This window comes from Paramisgurnus dabryanus, chromosome 12, assembly GCF_030506205.2.
Source record: "Paramisgurnus dabryanus chromosome 12, PD_genome_1.1, whole genome shotgun sequence".
NCBI classification, from domain to species: domain Eukaryota; kingdom Metazoa; phylum Chordata; class Actinopteri; order Cypriniformes; family Cobitidae; genus Paramisgurnus; species Paramisgurnus dabryanus.
Window position 1 is genome coordinate 15,343,849 of NC_133348.1, and position 24,008 is coordinate 15,367,856.

At 38.4% G+C, this 24,008-nt stretch overlaps 1 protein-coding gene across 7 annotated transcripts in view; it reads left to right on the forward strand.

The window, feature by feature from the left end:
- The window catches only part of sash1a (SAM and SH3 domain containing 1a), a 292,094-nt gene that overhangs the window by 241,318 nt on the left and 26,768 nt on the right, over positions 1-24,008 (forward strand). For 6 of the 7 annotated variants that reach the window (XM_073811407.1, XM_065255958.2, XM_073811410.1 and 3 more), the window contains exons 3-8: positions 9,687-9,737; positions 9,952-10,001; positions 16,995-17,032; positions 17,735-17,821; positions 17,930-18,042; positions 18,940-19,041. In XM_073811407.1, coding sequence (XP_073667508.1) covers positions 9,687-9,737; positions 9,952-10,001; positions 16,995-17,032; positions 17,735-17,821; positions 17,930-18,042; positions 18,940-19,041 — 441 coding nt within the window. The remainder of the gene's footprint in view (positions 1-9,686; positions 9,738-9,951; positions 10,002-16,994; positions 17,033-17,734; positions 17,822-17,929; positions 18,043-18,939; positions 19,042-24,008) is intronic. The other variant, XM_065255959.2, reaches the window with a different exon arrangement.

Sequence of the window (24,008 nt, forward strand, 5' to 3'; positions counted from 1 at the left end):
TTGTGACTTTTTATTAAAGGATGTTGTGAGAAGTCCAGGGCAGAGGGTGTTGCCTGTCAACAGAGGCTCTGGTCTGAGGATAATGAGTCTAGAGGAAGTCAAGTGGGCCAAGTGGGTCATCTCTGTATGTCTTTAGTTTTCCTGGTCTGCAGTGTCTTGGACCGGAAATAGGGTGGTTGGAGCAAAAGCTGACTGGGGCTGTGTCCTAAATGTCGCATTTCTTTTGGAATTGCGGTCTCTTTGACCGCCACATGCACATGTCCACTAGTCCATAAGATCATATTTGTGTCCCATTTGCAGGCATGCAAACTCCTCACCTTTCGGCAAAATTTGCCTTTTTGAAGCCAAAATGGATCACTTACGTAATTCGTTCAGATCCGAAGAGAAAATATATTTTGCATGTTTTTTTCTGAAACTACGGACTTCTATAAAACCAATGAGACTGTAGTACAAACTTTTAATGATTGAATCGTACTGAGAGCATGTTTGTCTTCCATTCTACAAAGTTTGGTCATGCTAGGAATAATACTTTATGAATGTCCAAACATGGCTTCCAAGATAAGGCCTTTTAGAGAGTGTAAACAATCAAGGACAAAAAGACTATGAAAACAATAGAATTAAACAAGTCGGATGCTGCAACAATTTTCTTGGATTTTGTCTGATTTGACACGGAATGACTTGTATGTGAAGTTCTAGCTCAAAATATCATATAGATAATTTATAATAGGATGTTAAAATTGCCACTTTGTAGGTGTAGAAGCAAAAATGTGCCGTTTTTGGTGTGTCCTTTTAAACGCAAATGAGCTGATCTCTGCACTAAATGGCAGTGCCGTGGTTGGGTAGTGCAGATTAAGGGGAACCTTGTGATGGAACTGGAAAAATTTGTCAATTTGTAGTCCGTTTTCTATTTAAATCTGGTTTTGGGCCATTTTAGTCTTTATGGAAGCTATGCGCAATTGTTTCGCTATGAAACAGCCATTTCCCTCTTCGCGCACCCTTCTCACCTTTTTCACCCCTGACCAGTTTGCATGCCTGCATTTGTCATTTTAGGTTTCAAAAGGGTTGGGTTTTTTTGTCTTCCTGAAAGTCAAAGCGGCGTTACATCACGAAAGTGCGGACTTGTAGGAAGGCCATGCGTGATTTGGAAAATGGCCTGGAAAGACCTTTCGTTATGGGATGACTGGTCTGGATAATGATCTGGTGGGAATTTTCTAGAGAGTTGTTTAGCATGGCTTTATTTAATGGAAATGGTTGTTTAGACTTGTTTTAGCTGATGATTGTGAAGGTGATTTGTAGGTGTAATATTTGGGATAATGGTGAAAGCACAGCACATCGACTTTTTAAAGTTTTCATTTTTTTGGCAGTTAGGTTCTGGCACGACACTGTGTCTTGGCCATGTCCACTGAGACAGAACAGTTGGTGTGAAAGAGAAGGTGGGCACTCATTGTATTCGAGCTGGTGTGACTGCTGTACTGTCTTATGTGTGTGATCCTTGGGGACTGTAACAGGTTATTTTCTTCATGCTGATTGGTTGTTTGAAAGCCACGTTAATGGCTTGATATTTCAGCTTGGCCTTGAGGAGTGTGATGTCTACATCAGCTTTAAAAGGTCTGGTGCCTCAAAGTCAAAATAATGGTACTGCATGTCGTCATGTCGCCTGGTTTACTCCCCTTCTCTTCTCTGTTCTCCTCGCTCTTATTATCCTCTAACTAATTTACATAAACGGTGTCACCCAGCTAACCTCACTCCCAAAGGCATGTAACCCTGTATTAGGGGCCAAGCTGACAATAGGCTCTCAGCTCTTGGCTTTCAGCCCAAATGAGGGGAAAGGTCACCAACTTTAACCAAAGGCAACACTGAAGGCAATTGTCAGTGAAGTACGAATGTTGTGGTCTTTTCATACTCCAACAGAATGAAACCGACAATAAAGAAGGGTGTCAGTTCTGGCCTGTGTTTCCAAAATATTATATTTAAAATCATGATAATCGTGACAATCCTTTTTGAAAACCCCAGGAAACATAATTTTTTGTTACCACCATTTCTCAAAAATATATTAATATAATATTGTACAGCCTGCTGATTCCTCACCCCTGTTTCCACCTTTATTGCCAGCCAACCCAGGTGGATTCCAAGTGCTATTCAAAGCATTCTGTTGATTTCTATTCCCTATTTCTGTTTTTTGGTTTACCCTGAGACCTTAACAAATGCCCTTCACGTTCCTCAAGTCAGTTTTTAGGTTCGATTTCTGTTTCATTTCCTCAGATATCTTAGCAGATAGCTGACAGTGCCATTTTAGGCTTCCATATTTTCTCTAAAACTTCTCTTTCACTTCACCTCGCTGTGCTTTTATAGGAGTTATTCGATAACAAAGAGTTCGGAAAAGTCATCTTTACTTTGTGTTGAATGGAAAAGCCCCTTCATACATAAAACAAACTAGTCTTGCTACAGCATGTTTTTTTTTACTGTCTCTCTCTTTAGCTGTTCATACAGAGACTATCTTCTTTATTCGATTTGCTAGACAGGGAGTCTCTGTTAGCCACACAACTGGGCTGTGAATAATATGTGTTATCAGTTATGAGCTTGATAATCATTTGTGTAGGAGGAATAGTAATGTTGTAGATAACATGACATGTGGGAGTGCATTAAATTATTTCCGTGACTTGTAAGGCTGCATATAAGAAAGTGTGACAATGCAAAAAAACACTGATTCATACGTAGCATTAATACGCCTTTTGCTTGTTGGAAAAATAGTTTGTTTCTGGGAAAGCTATGCTATTTTTTGAAAACAGCTGAGCTGCCGTCACATTACTAAACACTGTACTCCAGTTTGTAACGTCACTTTACTTCACATCCCTTTTTTTATTTGAATGATTATGATTTCTTTGTTTGGGGAAAGTCAGTGTTGTGTTCTCTTCAGACTAGACTTGGATAAAATAACAACTGGGGGCTCGTCCAGGATATATCTTTATAATCACTGATTTAAAATCTCCATTTCTTGTGATACACCTCAGCGAAAAAGAGAATGCAGGCTGAAAGACACCCTGGCCTGTAACATCAGCTTTAATTGTTTAATTTAATTGTTTATTTGACATGGACATCAAAATTACAGTGTAAAAACCAAATGCTTTGTTTGAGTGTTTTAGCATAAATGCTTATTTTCAACACCTTTTCACGGTAGGCTTTTCGACAGACTAAAAATAAATTAATTAATTTATTAATAAAATAAAAAACAAAAGAAAGTGTTTTTTGTTGTTGTTTTTAAAGAAACAATGTGTACAAAGTGGTTTCATTTCAAAAGCTACAAAGCAAAAGCTACAAAGCAATTAAACATGCTTGATACAGTAGATCAGAGACGCTTAATGTTTTTTTTTTTTTGCATTTCTCTTAATGTCGTTCTCTTTCCCAGGCTCATTGTTGGTGTGGTGTAATCAAAGGCATGTTGTGGCATTTTCACTTTTCACATATTCCTGTTGGTCTGAAACTAGGTCATTATGGAAGTGAACCTTACCTTTATACCAGAGGAAGCCCACATGCACGCACATCAAACGACAGGTGACTCGAGCCAAGCGTGTTCCTTTTGTTACTCAATTCTTTCTTGACTTCAAGAACAATAAACCTGTTTTGGAAGTGTTTACTCAAGCATGAAAAACAGTATTTTTCCACCATCTGACTGGTATTTCCAGGTAGACCTTCTGAACTGTATTGTAAAAAAACAACGTGTATAGGATACCGGAATAGAGATGCCCACAAAACCAGACACACTTTAGGGGTAAATGTGTGCTCTGTTTGTGTTAGACCAGTAGGTTTGGCTGGACTTATTATTTAAGGACATTTTTCTCCACCTCCTCTTTAACCAGAGTCTTTCCTGACTAAGCAAAAAGAGCCAAGACTTTTCCCCAGAGCCAAAAACATCCACCCACATAGCCTTTCCTGCTGCCCATCCCACTCTGTGTGTCGTGTCCTATAGACTGAGAACTGAATTTGTGAATTGCACCTAATTTTTATCCTTTAATATTCCCTTAATGAAAGCCAGTGTGCCACATCCCTCCGCCAAATTTCAAAACATAAAAGAAAATATGATTAGCTCGGTATGAAAACAGTGGAAGTTTATAAGAAGTCATCAGTAATATAATAAATCAACCATGATTGTAACATTATTGTTTGTTTTACAGACAATTTGCCTATTCATTCACATTTTGCTATATCTCTATTTGGAGCATACGTAGTACCAAACCAGTCATGCCCAGCACAGAGTATCTCCTATACGAGTTGTGTATTTTGGATGACACTGGCAGCAGTTGTCCATGTAGTTGTGTGCCAGCGTGAGCTTGTGTCCAGTGGGTATGGGCAGCTGGTGATGCTATGCGTCTGATGATACAGAACACAGACCTGTGTGTGTGTGTGTTTACTTTGGTCTGCGTGTCTTCCTATGGGAACTGTGAACAAACTTTAACCTACCCACCGTGTGTGTACACGTTTCCCGCCCCACAAGTTTGTAAAACCTAGATGACTGGACTTTACAGAAAAACTTCTGATTTAATACTTAGCATTCAGACATACCAACACACAGCTGAACGTAAAAGCAGACGGATGGAATAGCATTGAGACCAAAGTGTGTACACACACAAACAGACATCCTGGCCTAAAAACAGTGTTTTTCTCAGAAGAAATTGCTTTGCTTGCAGCAACAGAAATGTAAATATTAAAATTGTAAAACTTGGTTGCAAATCTTCCGATGTGCTGTCAACCCTTTCACACACAGTGTGAACCCTTAGGCCATGTGGGATCAAATCCAGGTGGTTGGAAGGGTCTCTTTTATGTAAACACAGTGTATCTTATTTAGGCTTAATGACACTGATATTTTCCTCATAAAGCTTTTCATTAAGTTTATTTTAAAACCTTGCTGATTGTTGATTGGATAAATGAATATCTTGTGTTTGGTTATGCTTTTGACCATTTAGACAGTTTTTTTGACAATTTTTTTGCTTGTAGTTTAATTTAAATAATTTTCACTTTTCATATGTTTCATTTTTCCTTATTTTCTTATGTTTTATAAAGTAGTCAAGGATAAAACATGGCTGTAATAGAACAGCCTATTTTTGATTGATTGGATAGTCATCTGTACTGTTGGACACCAAGTGGCTCTCAGATCTGATTTACCAGAAATCAAGTGTAGTGTTCTCTAAACCGACTCTAAAATGAGCACGCACTGGTGTTTCCAGCAACAGCCCTGGTGTTGTGGGCTATTTCAAAACTTGCTGAAACACACTTTCACATAGATGCATGCATGTTGCCTGGTTTGGGGAGCGAGAGCAGAAGTCTTAGTTTCTACTCTGTATGTAAGATATGATGCAGGCTGTGTGTGAAGGAAACATATTACAGTTATTACATCTGTTTTAGTTGTCATTTGCGGACTATAGTGAACACTGCTTGGAATACAATAGATTTATCCTTAGTTGCCATCAGCCTCCACAGATGCTTAGAGTGTTTCATAATCTTCACCATCTTTTAGGTTTAGCAAAAATCCAGCTAAACCTCTGCTCAACTGTGCCATCCTGCAAGGACAAACCAAACCAGTCGTTTCAAGATTTTTACCGGTACAAATACAAGCAACAATGTTTGGAAGCAAGATTCGTACAGTGTGAGGTTACCCATGTAGTGCAAGTTTATCTTGATTTACAGGCTTACAAGCTATTTTTATTTCAATGTTAAACTTGAGTTGATAAGTTACATTTTACTTCTGATTTAGGGCCAGATTTACTAACAGCATTCGCCAGTTCAAACGCCTCTTTTGCTGTTAAATATCTACTGTTGGGATTTACTAAAGATACACTTTGAAAGATTAGTGCTGAAAAAGTGTGGACATGGTTGTTTTTGCGACTGAACTTATTGCATTTATCCATTACATTTACATTTATGCATTTTGCAGACGCTTACACTGCATTACAAGATTTACATTTTTTATTTTGTGTGTTACCTAGGATTAGGGTTTTGCCGATAGACGATAGTATTGTGTATCGCCGATCGTCAGACATATCACCAATAGCAGGCTTTCATGACAAAAGTTGGCGATGGTTGTTATTATGGTTGTTATTATCTTCATCATAGTTTCACATTAACATGCGCATTGCATGCTTTTCCTTGCATGAGAGGGTTTGTGGGTTTCACCCGGGTGTGCCTCATAAGCCTTGAAAAGTGAAGCCTCTGGCTCTTTGATCGCCCCCTGGTGGCTGGCTGCAGTACAAGTCATAAACCCCGCCCTCTCCATTCAAACGAATGGGACTCTGCTCTAAATAAAAAATTATTTACACTTCCAATAAAAGTTTCCGAAAGATGTTCAGTGTTTCCTCTAGGATTTTTTTCAGCTGTGGCGGCAGGGGGCGCCCATGAGGGTTATAAATGTAAAAAAAAATTAATGTAGAATATAGGCTACAGTAAACTAACATGTATTTTTTTTATAATTTTCACGCTGTCATTTACTTTTCCTTATATTTATAGCATATTGCTTTTCTATGTTTGATCTAAACTGTATTTTCTTAAAAAAACGTTACACAGCTACGTACGTAGTTCGGGTATTTCATTGTAGTTTTAATGTAGTGTGCATTGCAAGTTCGTCCTCGTGTTTAGCGTACAGAGCTGTTACAAAGTCATGCAGTCCTGTTTGATAATCCGCACCACTGTGATTGACAGAACAACCGACCAGTTATCCGACATCAGCAGCAATTTTATTTCACACCCGTACCATTTGACATAAAGACTGTGACCCCGAGCCGGTCACACCGCAAATCGCGCAGTTAAATATTAACCTTTACCGCTCTTCAGACAGATCTTAAACACAAATAAGCACGGGATATTTAAAAACGAGTCGAATTTTGGTCTTGGATGTTAGACCCGCATTTTACTCTTGTCTATTGAGTCCCGACCTGCATCTACAACACAAATGACACGCAAATAGCCTATTACACCCGTTAGATCAAATATTATGCGGTTCACCCGCGGGTACCCCGACCCTGCTGTTTCGTCTGAAAACAGATAAAACAGTCTCACCGTCTGCCTCAAGTTTCTATTACCAACGTTCTTCTCTTCCACGGGAATAATGTAAGTTTCCTTACAAACAGATTCGACTATTAATGTCTTGCAGTCGCATATAAGTAGTATTCAGTATTTAGCCTTTTGTTTTTGGACAAATATCTTATCATTTAATGTGAAACTTTGTGAGTGTTGATCTAAAGCACAGACGATTGACTGACAGCTGAGCGCTCAGCAGTGCTGAATAACTAATAACTAATGGCCCGATAAGTTGATAATATGAGTACAGTGATTCCAAATGAATGTCCAAAAAACTCGTAATATGTTAAATCAAAAGTTTAATAATGTCATTTCTCGCAGCCCTGCGCTGTGTTGGTGTAGATATGCGCCGGTGAACATCATATGCGTGATGACCTTGCAGCTTAAATTACCCTAAATTTATAGTCATAAAGATAAAAGTAAAACAACATTCGAAACTTCAAATGATGTATTTTTATTTGTGTAAACTCACAATAAGGAGAAAACCTTGTGCTTATTTATAATCATTAAAAACATGACGTGCTTTCTGCTGGTTTGGTTTTAGAGCGCGTCACAGAACAGAAACTCAAATACTTTTTTATTCGTTTTGTCAATTAAATAATTATTTAAGTGCAACATATTTCGTATAGGCTTATTTATTTTATTATTATTTCTCAAAACAGAAACGTAGCTTAATAATCCTCTGTTGATTTAAATCTATTTGTGCATTAAACTAAACCCATGGAGGAAATTATGATATTTTAGGAGACTTATTTATAAATGAGTGAACAACGCAAATCCAGAAAGGAATTTATTTCTAGACAGCCAGTCTCGCAGACCGGACATTTCGGTAGCTTTTTGCGAGCTGACGCTGTGGGTTTTGTCTAGAAGGGATACAGCAAATGCCGAAAAGTTAAGGATTATAGATTTGGAGGTAGGATTATTAGGATGAAAACAGCGGTTCTGGCTAAATTGGATACAAATACATCCTACAATCGTGTGAAATTTTGTGTTTAGAGTTGGGTTTGGTTAAAGGATTAGGATAAAACAGTGCTCATCCAACGAGATTTCGTTTGCTGTATCCCTTCTATCCACAACCGCAGGCGTGGCGGGGATGTTTTAGGAGTGGCGGGCCGCCACGGTTGAATGTATATAGCGGAAACACTGGATGTTTTTGGTCCTTTCAAGTCGTTTTTATCACGCTGGTATATGTGCAAGTCTCCGCCTCTGGCTCCACGGACGATTCCTTCTGCTCATGCCTTGGCTCCAAACTGACGTTTTTACGTAACATGGCGGCGACAGTGGTCGGACATTTTTGGCTTCAATTCATTACAATGGTGGGAGGCGACGTCGCGTCGTCCATCTTTTTTTACAGTCTATGGTTTCACCTTGCGCGAGAGACCTTGCAACGTGCGCGGTTTCTTTCTCGCAAGGACTAAATGCGCATGTCCTGGACTCTTGCTCGAACCTGAATGCGAATGACATGGAATCCTTCTGTAAAGCACATCATTCGCACGTAAATTTGTAATACACGCGGCTTGTACAAGAGAGGTTGTTGATCTATACAGGAAATGCATATCCATTTGTAGGAGTTTCCCTTTCAGACACAAAATCTATGGGAGAATATTATTTAAATGATTCACGCAATGTGATTTACTAAGGTTTCGCTCGTCAATTTTACTGGTATTTTTACCATTATTAAGCACGTCTTAAACCCTATGTTAATTTGCGCTATTCTTGGTAGATAGCGTCGATCCACTATAGCGTTGGCACCTTTTTCAAATTGGGATCTCACGCTAATTTTCCCCGTTTAGTAAATCTGGCCCAGAAGGTTACATTTATCTGTCTAAATTATTTGGCGATTCAAAAATGGTTGCCATTTTATATTTTAAAGCTGCAATCTGTATCATTTGCCTCTTTATCATGATTTGTGTTTGAAACTTAAAATTGCAGGTTACTACATATTTTCACGTTGAAGTCAATGTTTGCACATCCCCACAAAATCGCACCAAACAGCTCAGATTATAAATCATAATTTTAAGATTACTGTTGTGAATCTGGGCAAGGTAAGAAGATTTTTATGTACATGCTCAAGACTGATTTTGGTCATATTAACCACAAATCTGTTTGCTGATTTAAATATATGGTATGTATGGTCTAGACAACATATTTGACCAGTTTGCTTTCAGAATTTATTTCGACATAAAGATTTCAACAGACCTGATTAAGATGCATATCAGTATTTTCCAAGCCTCTGACTCTTTTCACACACTATCATTATATATCATCAAATCACATGCATTATGTTTTCAGTATGTTTTTCATATGGAAAGGTGCTGATTGACAGCCTTGGCTTTCACGTTTGCAATCATACTCATTTGTACTGTATTTCCAGTAAGTTTGACTCATTCCACATGGTGTTTATTTTGTAACACACTGCTTGCTTTCTGATGCAGTGGAAGTGAACTTGCTGGTTCACTCGGGTGTCTTCAGGTGATTTGGGAGAAGGGTGTAAAGGGTGTGGCCTTACTAATGACAAGACATGCTCACGGCATATGGGTGTGTGGCCCATTATAATTGCCTGTGTGAGTGTGTATGTGTGTGTCCTTGTTCCTAACACTCATTTTTGTGTGTTCCAGGAAAAAGCAGACACCAGCCCCGGCTCTTCACAGATCCGCTCAGACATCCAGGTCAGTTGACCCACAATGCAGTGCATATCTGCTTTCAGACCTTCACAAACTTGCATTCAGCCCACAAATAACACACAACCGTAACTCACTATTGCAACACAATACACCTTCATTCTCAGCCCCATTGTAATAAATCAACCACTTCCATGCCCAGATTACATTGATTTGTGTATCCAACATGTGTAAATAACTGCAGTGTTGTCTTTGTTCATAGGAGTCATTTGGCTTCAGCAGTGAGGTGTCCACACCAGAGACAGAAAAAAAGTAAGAGTCACTTTAACAAGTTGTATTTTGTTAATACTTGACAATGAGATCCATCTCTCATCATCTGATTGCAAGTGGTCTGCCAATACACATCTGTTCACAACTGATAGTTCGAGATGTCTCTCATCACTCATTACGTCAGTTTGTCAGTAAAGTCTTGGTGGTATATTAAGATATTAATGACATAATTGTGCTGTGTATGTAAAATTATACACATCAATTATTGTTGAAAATTAAGATTTCTGTGCCAAAGACTGCACCAATTTACAATTTCACATCTCATGAGTAGGACAAAACATCTCGACATAATCATAATGGTGACACTAAGTGACAAACATACAATGTATACCTTAAATGCACTGTAAGACACATAGGACAGAAGCATCTGCTTAAAGGGACACTCCACTTTTTTTGAAAATATACTAATTTTCCTGCTCCCCTAGTGTTAAATATTAGATTTTTAGCGTTTTTGAATCCATTCAGCCAATCCCTGGGTCTGGCTGTACCACTTTTAGCATAGCTTAGCATAATTCATAGAATCTGATTAGACCATTTAGCATCGCGCTCAAAAATAACCAAAGAGTTTGGATATTTTTCCTATTTAAAACTTGACTCTTCTGTAGTTACATCGTGTACTAAGACCGAAAATTAAAAGTTGCGATTTTCTAGGCAGATATGGTTAGGAGCTATACTCTCAATCTGGTGTAATAATCAAGGACTTTGCTGCCATACTGTACCATGGCTGCAGCAGGCGCAAAGATATTACGCAGTGCCCGAAAATAGTTCCCTTAGTAACTTTCAATAGCAGTGGACTATTTTCTGGTTATTTTTGACGTGATGCTAATGGTCTAATCAAATTCAATGGATTATGCTAAGCTATGCTAAAAGTGGTATCGCCAGACCCGGAGATTGGCTGAATGGATTCCAAAACCATAAAAATTAAATGTTTAACTCTAGGGGAGCTGGAAATTTTGTATATTTTCAAAAAACTGGAGTGTCCCTTTAAGGCATACAAATGTTAATATAAGCTTGGTAACTCTTAGTTTGCCGTCTCTTAGCTTTTTAACTTACGTAGGACTGCTGCCCCTTTCAAATATACAATCACATAAATGCTTCAGCCCAGCTCTCTATCCCACATCTTTAACTGTGTGTGTGCGTTCCTCTGTTTTGCTTTTTCACATCTTGGTGCTTCCAGGCTTCCTTCCTTCCATCTATTGTTCTTAGATGTTTAAGATGAAACTCACAGATTACAAAGAGGAAGAAGAAAGCATTTCGGGATTCAGTCAGTTTATACCACGCGAGAGTGTTAGTCAGCCTGAACTTTATTTAGCATTATCATTTAGTCGAGTTCAACATAATACACATGACATCATCTGTGCCCTTAGAACTGCATAAAGGTCAATTTGTATTAGTCAGTGAATGTTAGCAGTGTACCGTTGTATAGCACAATGTGTGGTATAAAAGGAGCACCAATTTTTTTGACATTTTTTATTCTCTGCATAATAATTATAATACTGGATACATTTTTAAAAGCCATTTTAAACATGGCGTCACATGCAAACCACCATGAGAGATTACCTTTGGCCTTTATTCATTGTATGTTGTTATTTTTATATTCAAAACATCTGTTAAAAAAGAGATGTACACCAACAGCTATTATAGTCTTTATCTTTCTTTAAATAAGATTAATTTCCTTTTTTGTTTGTTATTTAGTCATTCATTCCTCATAGGCTTCGGTTGGACAGAGTTGAACTTCTGTCATACATAATGCAGCTAGGAAATGAATAATGTCAGTGTGGCAAGCGGGGTTGTGACTACGTGTGTCCTGCATGTGCTGATGGTCTGTTCCTGTGGGGATGAGCGGTCCACTTGTCACAGAGATTTACTATCAGTGTTGTTATCCACGCTCTCAGGAGAGGAGAACCACGCAACGATGAATGTAAAACATATGGAGCTGACACACATTTGATCGTTTACATGCCTATGTGGTCTACAGAGACAGCGGTCTGCATGCACGTGACTGGGTTTGTGCGGTTGTGCTCTCTATTTGGCCTCTTCTTGTCATGGTCTTGACTCGTTCACTCAACATTAACAGTAATAAATATTTTGGGATGATTTTGCTTTGCTGAAAGAAACCTTGACATGCTTGTTTGAAAGATCTGATCTGATTTCTGTCGAAAAGCGGCCTAGCACATGCTCTAGCATGTTGAGATGTGATGCTGCTCATATGGGTGATCATTCTAGTGTCATTTTTTTTGTTATCTTCACCCACAAGGCATTTAAAAAAAAAGAGTGATGGAATAAGATATAGGTTAGGAGGTTAAATGGGTATAATCATTTCTAAGGTTCACTTAGGGTTACACAATTAATCAAATTAGAATTGAAATCACATTGAGCCTTGTATAATTTAGTGTTCAGTGTGACGTTATCAGCTCAGTGCCACACCAGACAAAAGAGTCGCTGCCAGCTTACCCAGACTTCCTATCTGCTTGATTAAAAGGAAGAAGCCCTGACCTCCAGAAGGCTGCAGAAAATCCAATAACAGAGAAAAATAGCAGAGAGGGATATGTGTTTTCGGTGTGTATAGAAACTCTCATGTTGAAAGGGTTTTCCTCCTAACATACATCAGCCCCTAAGTGGCTTTTAACAGTGTGTATATTAAATGAAACGCTTGCCACATTTTAATAAGGTGGTAGGAAAGTGTTGGTGTGTGTGTGGTTTTAAGGAAATCCCTTAAGCTCCATTTACCATGACCTCCAGGAAAGGCCATTTCCTTAGCGATCTTTGTATATGTGTGCTAGTGTATGTATTCTGAAGCCAGGTGTAAGGATGTAAATCTCCAAAATGCAGGACACCAGGTGCACCCTGGGATATAAGCGTTCCTCTTCATCAGCAGTTTGACCAGGGGAAAGAGGAAGTCAGCCCACTCCCTTTTCCAAAAGTGCATTGAATATACAGTGTTTTAGTGACATATCATTAATGGGAACAATGTGATAATCTGTAGTGATGAAATGTTGGTGCAACAAAATGAATAATGTGACTTCTTGGAAGGCCATCCTGATAATTCTCAAACAAACAGACTAAATAAACTATATTTTTCTCAGGGTCTGTGGAGAAAGTATAGATGTTCCACTGAGGAATGTTCTTCCATAATTTTTTCCGAATCACGTTTCGGCATTCCAGGGATTCCACTGTCAGAGATAGTAGGCATGACAGTTACTTAGTATAGGAATGCAGCATGCCGATATAGGTTTTGCATGTGCTAGACTAACACCCATAAGGTCTGAGCAATATTTGAGCTTTTTGTTATAAAAATTAAATGGACACAAACTTTTTTTGCTGTTGATTCAGAAAAATCGTTGTAAATACAAAACATACATATTCATTATGTCGCCCAGCCATAGTAACAATACAAGATACCCTGAATAAAGACAGCAACTGACTGTAACAGTTTTATTGTACGTTGGTCACACAGTTGCGAGCTGTATAACTTTGTCAATAGCAGCGCTTTTGAATGGTGCCTAATTTACTGTGCTGCTTTTCAATAGAGCTTTCTTTGCACGGGACGCAGGCAGTATACTAGCAGGAGAGACCCCGTTTGGATTTAGTGTTCATTGTATGGGGTGAACAAGAGGTTAACAGAGAAAGTTTGTGTTTCCATGGCAGCATAATGATATGATAATTTAGAGAGGCCTTTTTGTCAGACCCATGTCACCGATATACAGAAGGGACTAGCAGTGACGTCTTTATTTGGGCTGATATGAGCATAATGGACAGTCTGAAATTACTGGCTGTCTTTGTGTGAATCTGTGCACGTTTTTACTTTGTAATGTCTTTGTAATGACATGTAACATCTGACCTGACACTGCACACAGTTTTCTTGGTCGTGCGTGTTGAGGTTAAGCACTTAGCAGAAAGGATCTCCTATGTATTTGGGATGTATTTAGGACAAACAGATGTAAAACAGACATTCGCAATGATTTCAACACAACTTACGGGGAAAGACATTGTCTTCCTGTGGAGAGAACCAGACCAGGGCATATGGATGCATGACTTTATGTGCTTAAACATGCACGTCTCTGTGTGCAGGCGTTTACTTTAGTCCAGACTGTTTTCTCAACCCAAGGACGAGAGAAAATCCACCACCCAGATGAGACCTAAAACATGTGGACTTGCATGCTCATATGTCCCCATCTGCAGAACATCCAGACCTTTCCAAGGGAATGTTTTCTTCTCCCTCTGTGGACTGGATTCTGTTGATCATCAGTTCAGTTCAGATGTTTCCTCTCATGAGGCCTATAATAAACATTGTCAAGTTCACACATGGCAGTAGTCACACAACATTTAAAGCCAACTCGAATAAGTCAACCTGATCTTTGTCACATGACCAGTACGAATATTAACCAAGAATGTTTTTCCAAACCACAATAGTCTGTCAAATTATATGTACATGTAAATTATTATATGGATGTCAAAACATGTCAAAAAATTGCTTTGATCTTGGTTTTAATCTTCTGCAAAAATTTCCTGTTTGAAGACCACATCTTTCGACTGACCTTAAACATGTTTCGACGTCTTTCATTATCATTTCCTTGTTTCTATTATAATGCTTTTGATTTAATGAGAGAGAGAAAGGGAGAATGGACATAGATATAAGTTGTTATATAGCAATACATTTATTCATTGCAAAGTAATGTTAAGCACATTTTACAATTATAAAACAATTATATGTACTATTAAGCCAGGCTTTTCCATTGCATAGTACACCACGGTTTGGTTTAGGTCACAGGGCTCCAGCATTTTGCCACCAAAATTTGAGAGTGTGCCACTGAATTTTAAATTTGACCTTTTTTGTGATGTGACACTGAATTTAAAACAGCACATTGTACTTTCTGCATCTATCATCAAAGTATTTATTAGTAATACAGTGTATTACTTAGTAGAAATGTGAATATTTGGTTAGCATGTTGATTTACGGTATGTGCCCCTAAATTTTCTGGTTGCGCCCCTAAAATTTTCAGCTGGGGGCCACTGTGCTCCTAGTGAAAAAAGTTAGTCTGGAGCCCTGGGTCAGGTCGGGTAAGCTCACCTCACTTTGGCTTGGTTGGCTTTTCCATGGAGTTTAGTAACACTTTGGAGTGGGAGGGAGGGATTATAGGCGTGTCGTTATATTTGCACAGCTTAGTGCTGTGACATCATACAAGTAAGAGCGTAGTTGTACATTCCCATACATTTATTTATTTCTCAGTCCGCCACAAAATTAAAATTGGCCACCACAAATAGATGTTTGCACATAGTGTTTATCACTATCTCTGTATCACATGACAGTTTCTGTACAAACACCCATGGCGTCTGTCGACGCGCTCCGCTGAGCCTCATTTAAGTTTAAATTAAGCATATATATGCGGACGTGTGTATCACGAATGGTCCGCCCAAATTGCAAGTCTGGAAAAAAAACTTAAGGTGTTCCTGATTCTTAACCTGTGGATGTTTTTCATCGCTAAAAGGGAGTTTGGGAATTTACAGCAAAGCACAGATGACAACAGGTTTATTAGAGACAGCGCAAGCTAGCACGAAAGCAAAGCTAATCTTTTACATTATAGCGTTGACGCTGGTAGTGACGATCTCTCAGACCAATCAGTAATCTACAGTGTTTTTGTGTCACGTTTTGGAGTCAATTGGAACCCCAATCCAGGTGGTATTAAAAAAAGGATTGGGTACTACGTACTGCACTAAAAGCCCCAATTAGTAAGCTGACCCAACCCAAATCGTGGGATACTATGCAATGGAAAATGCGCTATTTGGATGCAAGACCAGAAAAACCTTTTGAACCTTTCTCATTTTACGACATAGGAGCACTAATGAAGAACCACGATTGTCTGGGATAGCCAAAAATCATTCAGTGTATCCCGGGCTTAAGGTCATCTCAAATGTTGAAATTAAAGTGAAAGGAACACTGTCCATGTCTACTGTATATAACCGCATGTTTTAGGATTTTCTTTGTACTGTATCAGGATGTTTTGGTGTTTGAAGCTACACATCTGGGGGCTTGAGCCTGAAGTATAATCTGTTTTTATATGTGCGCGAACGCACAGCCTTGCAAAGTATAGTTTATTTAACAGACGTTTGACAAAATACAATGCATCTCATTGGATACATAGTACATTCTCCTGTAGGCGCATATGCGACCTACATGTACAATAGACGCCGGGTTAGAGTACGCATGCACTCTTCTCATGATAAAAATTGTGTCATGCACTGTAAGCGGACCCCCACATAAAAAATTGACATACTTCGGCCTTTATTATATAGCATATTAAGGTATCAAAGATGGAATTCTTTAAACCTTAAGTTAAAAAGAGAGAAAATGCACATAAGGTGTTGCATTTGTTTGACTTGTAGTGTAGGAATAGGATCTAAGCAGGCCAAATACATGTGTGTATATATAACACTTTAAGACAATTTATGTTTATCTGCTAACTCCAAAGATGTGTATGAATGCTTTGCCCAGTTTTGCAGCACTGCTACTCTATATTTCGGTATTTTCCATGGACACAGAGTGCCCCCATGGAGCAGAGTGGAAATTTAAACAAGCACTGTCTCTCCTGCGGTGTCTCTTGCTAGTTTTTCTTCCTCTATCACACTCTGTCTGTCTTCTCTCTTTCGTTTCGGCCCACCTCAGGAGCGTCTCATCTGTGCCCTGTGATCCTCAGGAACCTGATTGGTGCTTTGAAAATAGTGACACACTGCCCTCTACTGGGCTGTGTGATGAGAATCATTTAAGTGCCGTGCATAGTTACATTACAGCTTAGATCAGTCTAATAATTATTATTTTTTTTGTTGGGGCGTATACATAAGTTTTAAAACACACACAAAATCACTTTTGAGAGCTTGTTTGTATGTTTAATAAGGGAGTATCTGACAATTGTAATGTCCAGTGCTGTTGTTAAGATGCTATTAACCATGACTTATTTTCTGTAATTGTTTCTTCAGAATTCCCCTACACAAGTCCAGCTCTGAGGATGGATCAGGTCTGTGCTTCATTATAGAAAACATTTTCAGTATTATTATGAAGATCTTGTGGTTTTTGTGTAATGTTATTGGAATTATTTTGGTTTTAATGAATTGGAACGTTCCAGTGTTAGGGGTCGCTATAAGCACTAGGAGCAGTCTCATATGGCAAATGTCACAAAATTGTGTATGCATATATTGTAATACTTTAACCACTTAATCAACTTAAGCCTACAAAACATTAATTTATATTATCAAGTTTTTTCATATTATCTATAATATTTACAATGATAGATAATGAACACTCTAAAAAACAAACGGTGCTATATAGCACCAAAACAGTTGCTTTGGATCGTAACGATAGAAGAACCATTTTTAGTGCCATATAGCACCGGTGAAGCACCAGTGAAGCACCAGTGAAGCACCTGTGTAGAACCATATAGTGCTATGTAGAACCATATGTGGTGCTATATGGCCCCTATATGGTTCTACACTGGTGCTTCACTGGTGCTTCACTGGTGCTTCACTGGTTCTTCACCGGTGCTATATGGCACTAAAATGGTTCTTCTATCGTTACGATCCAAAGCAATTGTTTTGGTGCTATATAGCACCGTTTGTTTTTTTAGAGTGAATTTTAAAAAAAATCCATAGGCTCTTTGCACAAAGTATTACATTTAGGTGTTTCAGAAGGACTCATGGCTTCCTTCTCTTTTCTCATACAGGGAAATGGGACAACAAGAAGAAAAACAAATCCTTCTGGCAGAACTTCCGAAAGTCACAGAAAGGAATCACAAGGCAAACGTCAAAAGGTAATATAAACAAATACTCCCGTTTCCTCCCTTCATCACTCCACCCGTCTGTTTTACTTGCTTGCATCACTTGTTCTTACCGGTCACCTTTGACCTCCAACCCTGCAGGAGAGGATGTTGGCTATTTGGCCAGTGAGATCACCATGAGTGATGAAGAACGGATCCAACTGATGATGATGGTCAAAGAGAAAATGATCACAGTGGAAGAGGCGTTGGCACGGGTAAACATCTGCCTCATCCCTGTACAACACCACAACCTGACTTCCATTCATGTGTACTAACCTGTACTCACCCAGACTGACAACTGCCCACCTCCTTTCTTCCTCCAAAAACACACTGACATGCATACAAATACATGCGCACTGACTCTTCATTGCAGTAGATGTTTCGATGGGATGAAGGGCTTCTGGTGTGTAATTTCTTCTGAAGTAGGGTTATCTGGGATTGATCGGATGGGATTATTATGTTCTGTTTCACTGTTTGGTGACTGTAGGACTTTAGGTCTCTCTATCTTCCTCTCTGTTTGATTGAGCTTTGACAGCATGATAATGAATTATCATCTGATCATGAACCTAATGATAGTAAAATTGGTCTTCCCCCTCTCCACAAGGCCAACATTGATTCCTTTAACGAACTCTGTTCTTCTGTCTCAAAAGTACAACTGAAGGTGGAGAACATTTTGAGTCGGCAGTTGATTTATCTGTTACGAGCAGTCTTCATTGGCTGGTTTTGAATCAATGCAAAGCCTTTGTGGATAGTTGAACTCCTAAATGCTTGATTGTAAGCCTGTGCATATGTGTATGAATGTCTCTGTTGAGTTTGAGCTGCATCTGTGAAAGGTAAAGTGTGTAATTCCCAACAGAATCGCTATAATGACTGTTTATAAATTGGTACACCCACAGGTCTGCCATTGGTCAGTTTTAAAGAGAGTCCCACTCCAAACGCACACCATTGGATGATGGCGTTTCATTCCATATTTAAATAGGGTATAAGAATGTATTTTCAAAAATTATACACTTTACCTTAAGTGTTGGTAGCTGTGTGTGTCTATGACAGATAGGGCTGTGTGTGGGTGAAAGGGCGAGGGGCGTCCGTCTTTGACCTCTTGTTCTTCATAGTTAAAGGAATATGAGAGGAACAGACAGTTGAGCAGCAGTACAGACACATCAGAGTGGACTGATGGATCCAGTCCCACTGTTAACCTCTCCTCCGCCTGCAATGTAAGTACTATATTCAACCACAAAGACTGTAGACGTGAGCGCGAGTGTGACTGACTGTGTTTGTTGTGTGTATGCCTGGCCGTGTTTGTAAGCTAAACCCATTGAGTCGCATTTAACTTTGTGTACCCAGCAGAAAGTTTGAATTGTCTTTCACTGTCCTAACTGATGTTTGAATGTGTGTACTGTAAACGTGCAGGCAGGGAATGAAATAAAATGTCTGCGGACATCACTGGTAAAACTATAAATGAATGTAGGTAGTATATTTTTTTAAATTAGAAAAGCTTGTCCTCTTCAACAACCTGTAACAATTATATTAATTGTTTTTTTTTATTATAAGTTTTAGGAATCACAAAGGTGATGCCATTGACTGGTTGTAATGCTGGAATGCAATAAGAAATATTTGACTGCTTATGAAATTTTTGTAAAGCTGCATTAAAATGATGCATAAAGTGAACTTTAGAAATAAATTGAAAATAAAATTTTATCAAACTAGTCATGTGATATAAACATGTCAATCACCATAAGGTCACCAACTAAAAATATATAAATAAAAATAGATATATAAAAAAATGTTTCTTAAATGTATACATGCATGTGTGTGGTTTTATATATAAATAATAATCACTCACAGGACACAGACCTTTGCAAACATAAACTTGTATTTTGTATAGACGGTTTCAGCAGTAACAACATAAACAAGCGGCTGTCGTGGTCTGCACGTAACTTCCGGTAAAATCCGCTAAGAATAAATAACAACAAAGTTCTTTCAACGTAGTTTATTTATATAACAAGCAAAAAACAACAACACACAGAATACCTAGGAAACCAAAATAATTTTTATTTTCAACGAGGCAATTGTTCAAAAGATCAGTTTAGCAACTAGACAGACCATTAAAAAATATGAAACCGGAAGTAAAGTTCGGATCCAGATGTGTATCGCGTCAGCGCAAGTGATTCCGATGAAACCTTCTATACAATTAATTGTGATGAATCATTTGACAGCACTAATATAAAATGCGTTTTTATTTAAATTTGTAATTCTTTGAGGTAAAATTTACTGAAACCTGAATCTTTAACCATAATTTTTTAAAAAACGATTCAGTGACTGATCTGAAAGCTGATTGGTTGCTTGTGATCATGTGGAGACACTGATGTTGACAATGATGCAGCAGTAATGCTGAGCATCTGGTGCTGTTGCCTCACTTAGTGATGATATCATTTTTACTTGGTATTGGTAACTGGCACACTGAAAGTCCCCTGGTGATGAGGTCATAATGTTTGTGTAGTTAAAAGAATGATATGTGGACCCATGATCTTTTCATTTTCCTTGAAACCAGCAAACCGGTCAAATCCATTAATGTCAAACTTTTTGGCTCTAGTTTCCATTTTATCCAAGTGTGTGAATGTGTTCATGGATGAAATCCTTGAAGGGATTGGTAACAGTGGATTTGGGTTGCTCTTTAGGGAGAACAAGCTGCCAGTATATGTACATAGAAATGTACATACAGTTCTTATGGAAACTTAGACCAGCTGTCACCCTGTTCCAATGTTCAACAGCTAAACTGTCTTTGTGATGCTTTTGATGTGCGCTGCTTTGCTTGGCTTTAAGATGTCCACAAGCTCTCACACAGCGCTTGCAGAATGACTCACTCTGCCCCGCAAAGCCTTCTCAATGTTCGGCCCGTCCTAAGGGTACTTTCAGTGCATCTGTGTGTGATTTCATGTCTCAAAGAGCCTAAGATGAGATTGAGGGCCAGTTTTAAACTCAATGCTTAAGAATTTATCCTAGCAGAAAATAAGGGCAAAAGAGATTTTATTTGGTGTTGAGGGTGGCACAGGGGCTAAGTGGGTAGCACTATTGCCTCACAGCAAGAAAGTCCGCGGTTTGAGCCCCGGCTGTTCCAGGAAGTCTTTCTGTATGGAGTTTGCATGGAGCTTCCTGTGTCAGTGTGGGTTTATTTTGGATGTTCAAGTTTCCTTCCACAGTCTGAAGACATGCAAGCCTAGGTGAAAATGTTTGGGTTGATATTTAATCTCAAAATCAAATAAAACAAGAATTTGGTACTTTAAAGGGACACTCCACTTTTTTTTGAAAATATACTCATTTTCCAGCTCCCCTAGAGTTAAACATTTAATTTTTACCATTTTGGAATCCATTCAGCTGATCTCCGGGTCTGGCGCTAGCACTTTTAGCATAGCTTAGCATAATCTATTGAATCTGATTAGACCATTAGCATCACGCTAAAAAATAAGAGTTTCAATATTTTTCCTATTTAAAACTCGACTCTTCTGTAGTTACATTTTGTACTAAGACTGACGGAAAATTGAAAGTTGCGATTTTCTTAGATGATATGGCTAGGAACTATACTTTCATTCTTGCATTGTCAAGGACTTTGCTGCTGTAACATGGCTGCAGCAGGCGTAGTGATATTACACACTGCCCGAATATAGTCCCCTTGGTTACTTTCAATAGCAGAGGACTATTTTTAGGCGCTGCGTAATATCATTGTGCCCTTCTGCACACACGTTACAGCAGCAAAGTCCTTGTTTATTACGCCGGAATGAGAGTATAGTTCCTAGCCATATCTGCCTAGAAAATCGCAACTTTTAATTTTCCATCGATCTTAGTACATGATGTAACTAGGGATGCACCGATACCACTTTTTTGGGATACGAGTACGAGTACTTGCATTTCAGTACTTGCTGATACCGAGTACTTAATAAAAAAACATGATTTAAATTTACATGTAACAGCTTTAGTCATATAATTTAACAAAAAAAACAAATGACTAGTTTTCCAGTTTGTTGTAAACTCTGCCTCTTTGGACAATACAAGAGGCATTAACCCCTTACACACCGCTCAAACATAGCCATTTCTCAGATCGTGGTATCGATTCCAGGTATCGGAGGACTTTTAACGAGTAGTACGAGTACTTTAGAAAATGTGGTATCGAGGCCGATACCAGTATCGGTATCGGTGCATCCCTAGATGTAACTAAAGAAGAGTCCAGTTTTAAATATGAAAAATATTGAAACTTTGGATATTTTTAGCGTGATGCTAATGGTCTAATCAGATTCAATTGATTATGCTAAGCTATGCTAAAAGTGGTACCGCCTGGAGATCGGCTGAATGGATTCCGAAACGGTAAAAATCAAATGTTTAACTTGAGGGGTGCTGGAAATAAGCATATTTTTAAAAAAGTGGAGTATCCCTTTAAGGACTGTTGAAGACCATTTAAGATTTTTTCTCTTTCACATTAGGCACCAGTAGCAGCCAGTGACTTCTCTTCCGAGGGGTACGATATCAAAATGTGTTTGTGACGTCATGTGCGTCATGCATTTTGTCAAAATACATGCCTGCTGCACACGCGTCGAAAGGGTTTATGATAAAAGATTTTGTGTCACATTCACAAAATACTCGCAAGACACTAACATAAGATGAAGTGATCCGGCAAATATGAGTTGTTTTTTTTATCATAAACCCCTTTGAAGCATCTGATGGGCTAAATACATGTTGTGACGAGCATCGTATCGTGCGCCCTCGAAAAAGAAGTAACTGGCTGCCACTGTTAGGCACATTTCAGAATTTGTCCTGATTGTCATTACGTAGCAGTGCCAAAATTGTGTGTTGATTCGTAGGATCTGAGTTTTAAGATTGTGTCAGGATGGTTGAACTGATGGTTTAGTGATGAGGGTCCGTGTACCTTCGGATAATTCGTTTATTCGTTTCTGTCTTCAAAACGGAAAAACAAATAAACAGTTCATTTATTACATATTCCACTATACTGGTTAACATAAAACACCAGTTTTGGGTTTGTTTTTGTCAGAATGTGATCTAATGCATCAAATAAATTTACAATAAAACCAAAACGAAAAATCTAGCATTTTATGATCAAAGTTCGTTTTTGTCCACCCGAAGTTCCCTTGTTCTGAGCGCTTGTGAACAGTAGCATTATAATATTTACATTAAAAAGCAACTTCATTACTTAAGGAAGAGACGGACACATAAAGCTACCTGCTGTGCTGGGGCGTGAGGGTGTAGCATACCTGTACCAGCGAACAACATTATTGTACTATAATAATAATAATATACTTTATAATAGGCATATAATATAATAATAAATAATACACAAGCTTGAAGACAAAATTAAAGGCGTTAAGTTGAACAGACCCATAGGCTTCTTCACACTTAAATCAATTTAATACCTTAGCAGACATATGCCAATGAAATCATTTTAATAAGATTGTGCATATGACAGAGCAATGCTCTCCTGTAAGTCTTATTCGCTTATACAGTCCGACTTTTAAACTTTTTTCTTGCAATTATTATTTATTCGGATATTGCACGGTGATTAAAAAAATGTGTATGCTATTGCCCAATAGATGTGGCTGCGTTGCGATTTCACTGTTTGCAGCATACCGTGTAAAATGACAATAAGGATTCTTGTGGTGTGGGATTAAATTTAAGAGTATAAATACTGTAGGGGTCGGAACTCTGGTCTTCCCTGACGGGAACGGGCGGTCTGGCCTGTGTTTCCCGAAAAAATTGAACTTAGCACTTAAGAGCGCTTTCTACGAGCTTTAATGAACGTTAGTTATTCTTTCACATGCATTCCCCAAAAATGCACTTTAACAAGATCGCACAGTGGCTATCCATTTGTCAAGAACTGAAATGTCGCCTATAGATGACTCTTAATTGTACAAGCTTGTTAAAAGTTTAGCCTAATAATCTTCACCCAATGTGCATGTAATCATATTTTTAATACTATTGTTTAATATTTTTCAATGAATTATTGGACGTAGAATTATTGAAGTAGTAACAGATTACAGCCATAATAAGGGCGTGAATTGCACTGTGCTCCCATGTAAGATCTCATTCGCTTACAGTCCGAGTTTTGAATTGTATTTCTTTTATTATTATTATTTATTCGAGGCACACACATAAAATAGAGGTCTGCACGGCATTT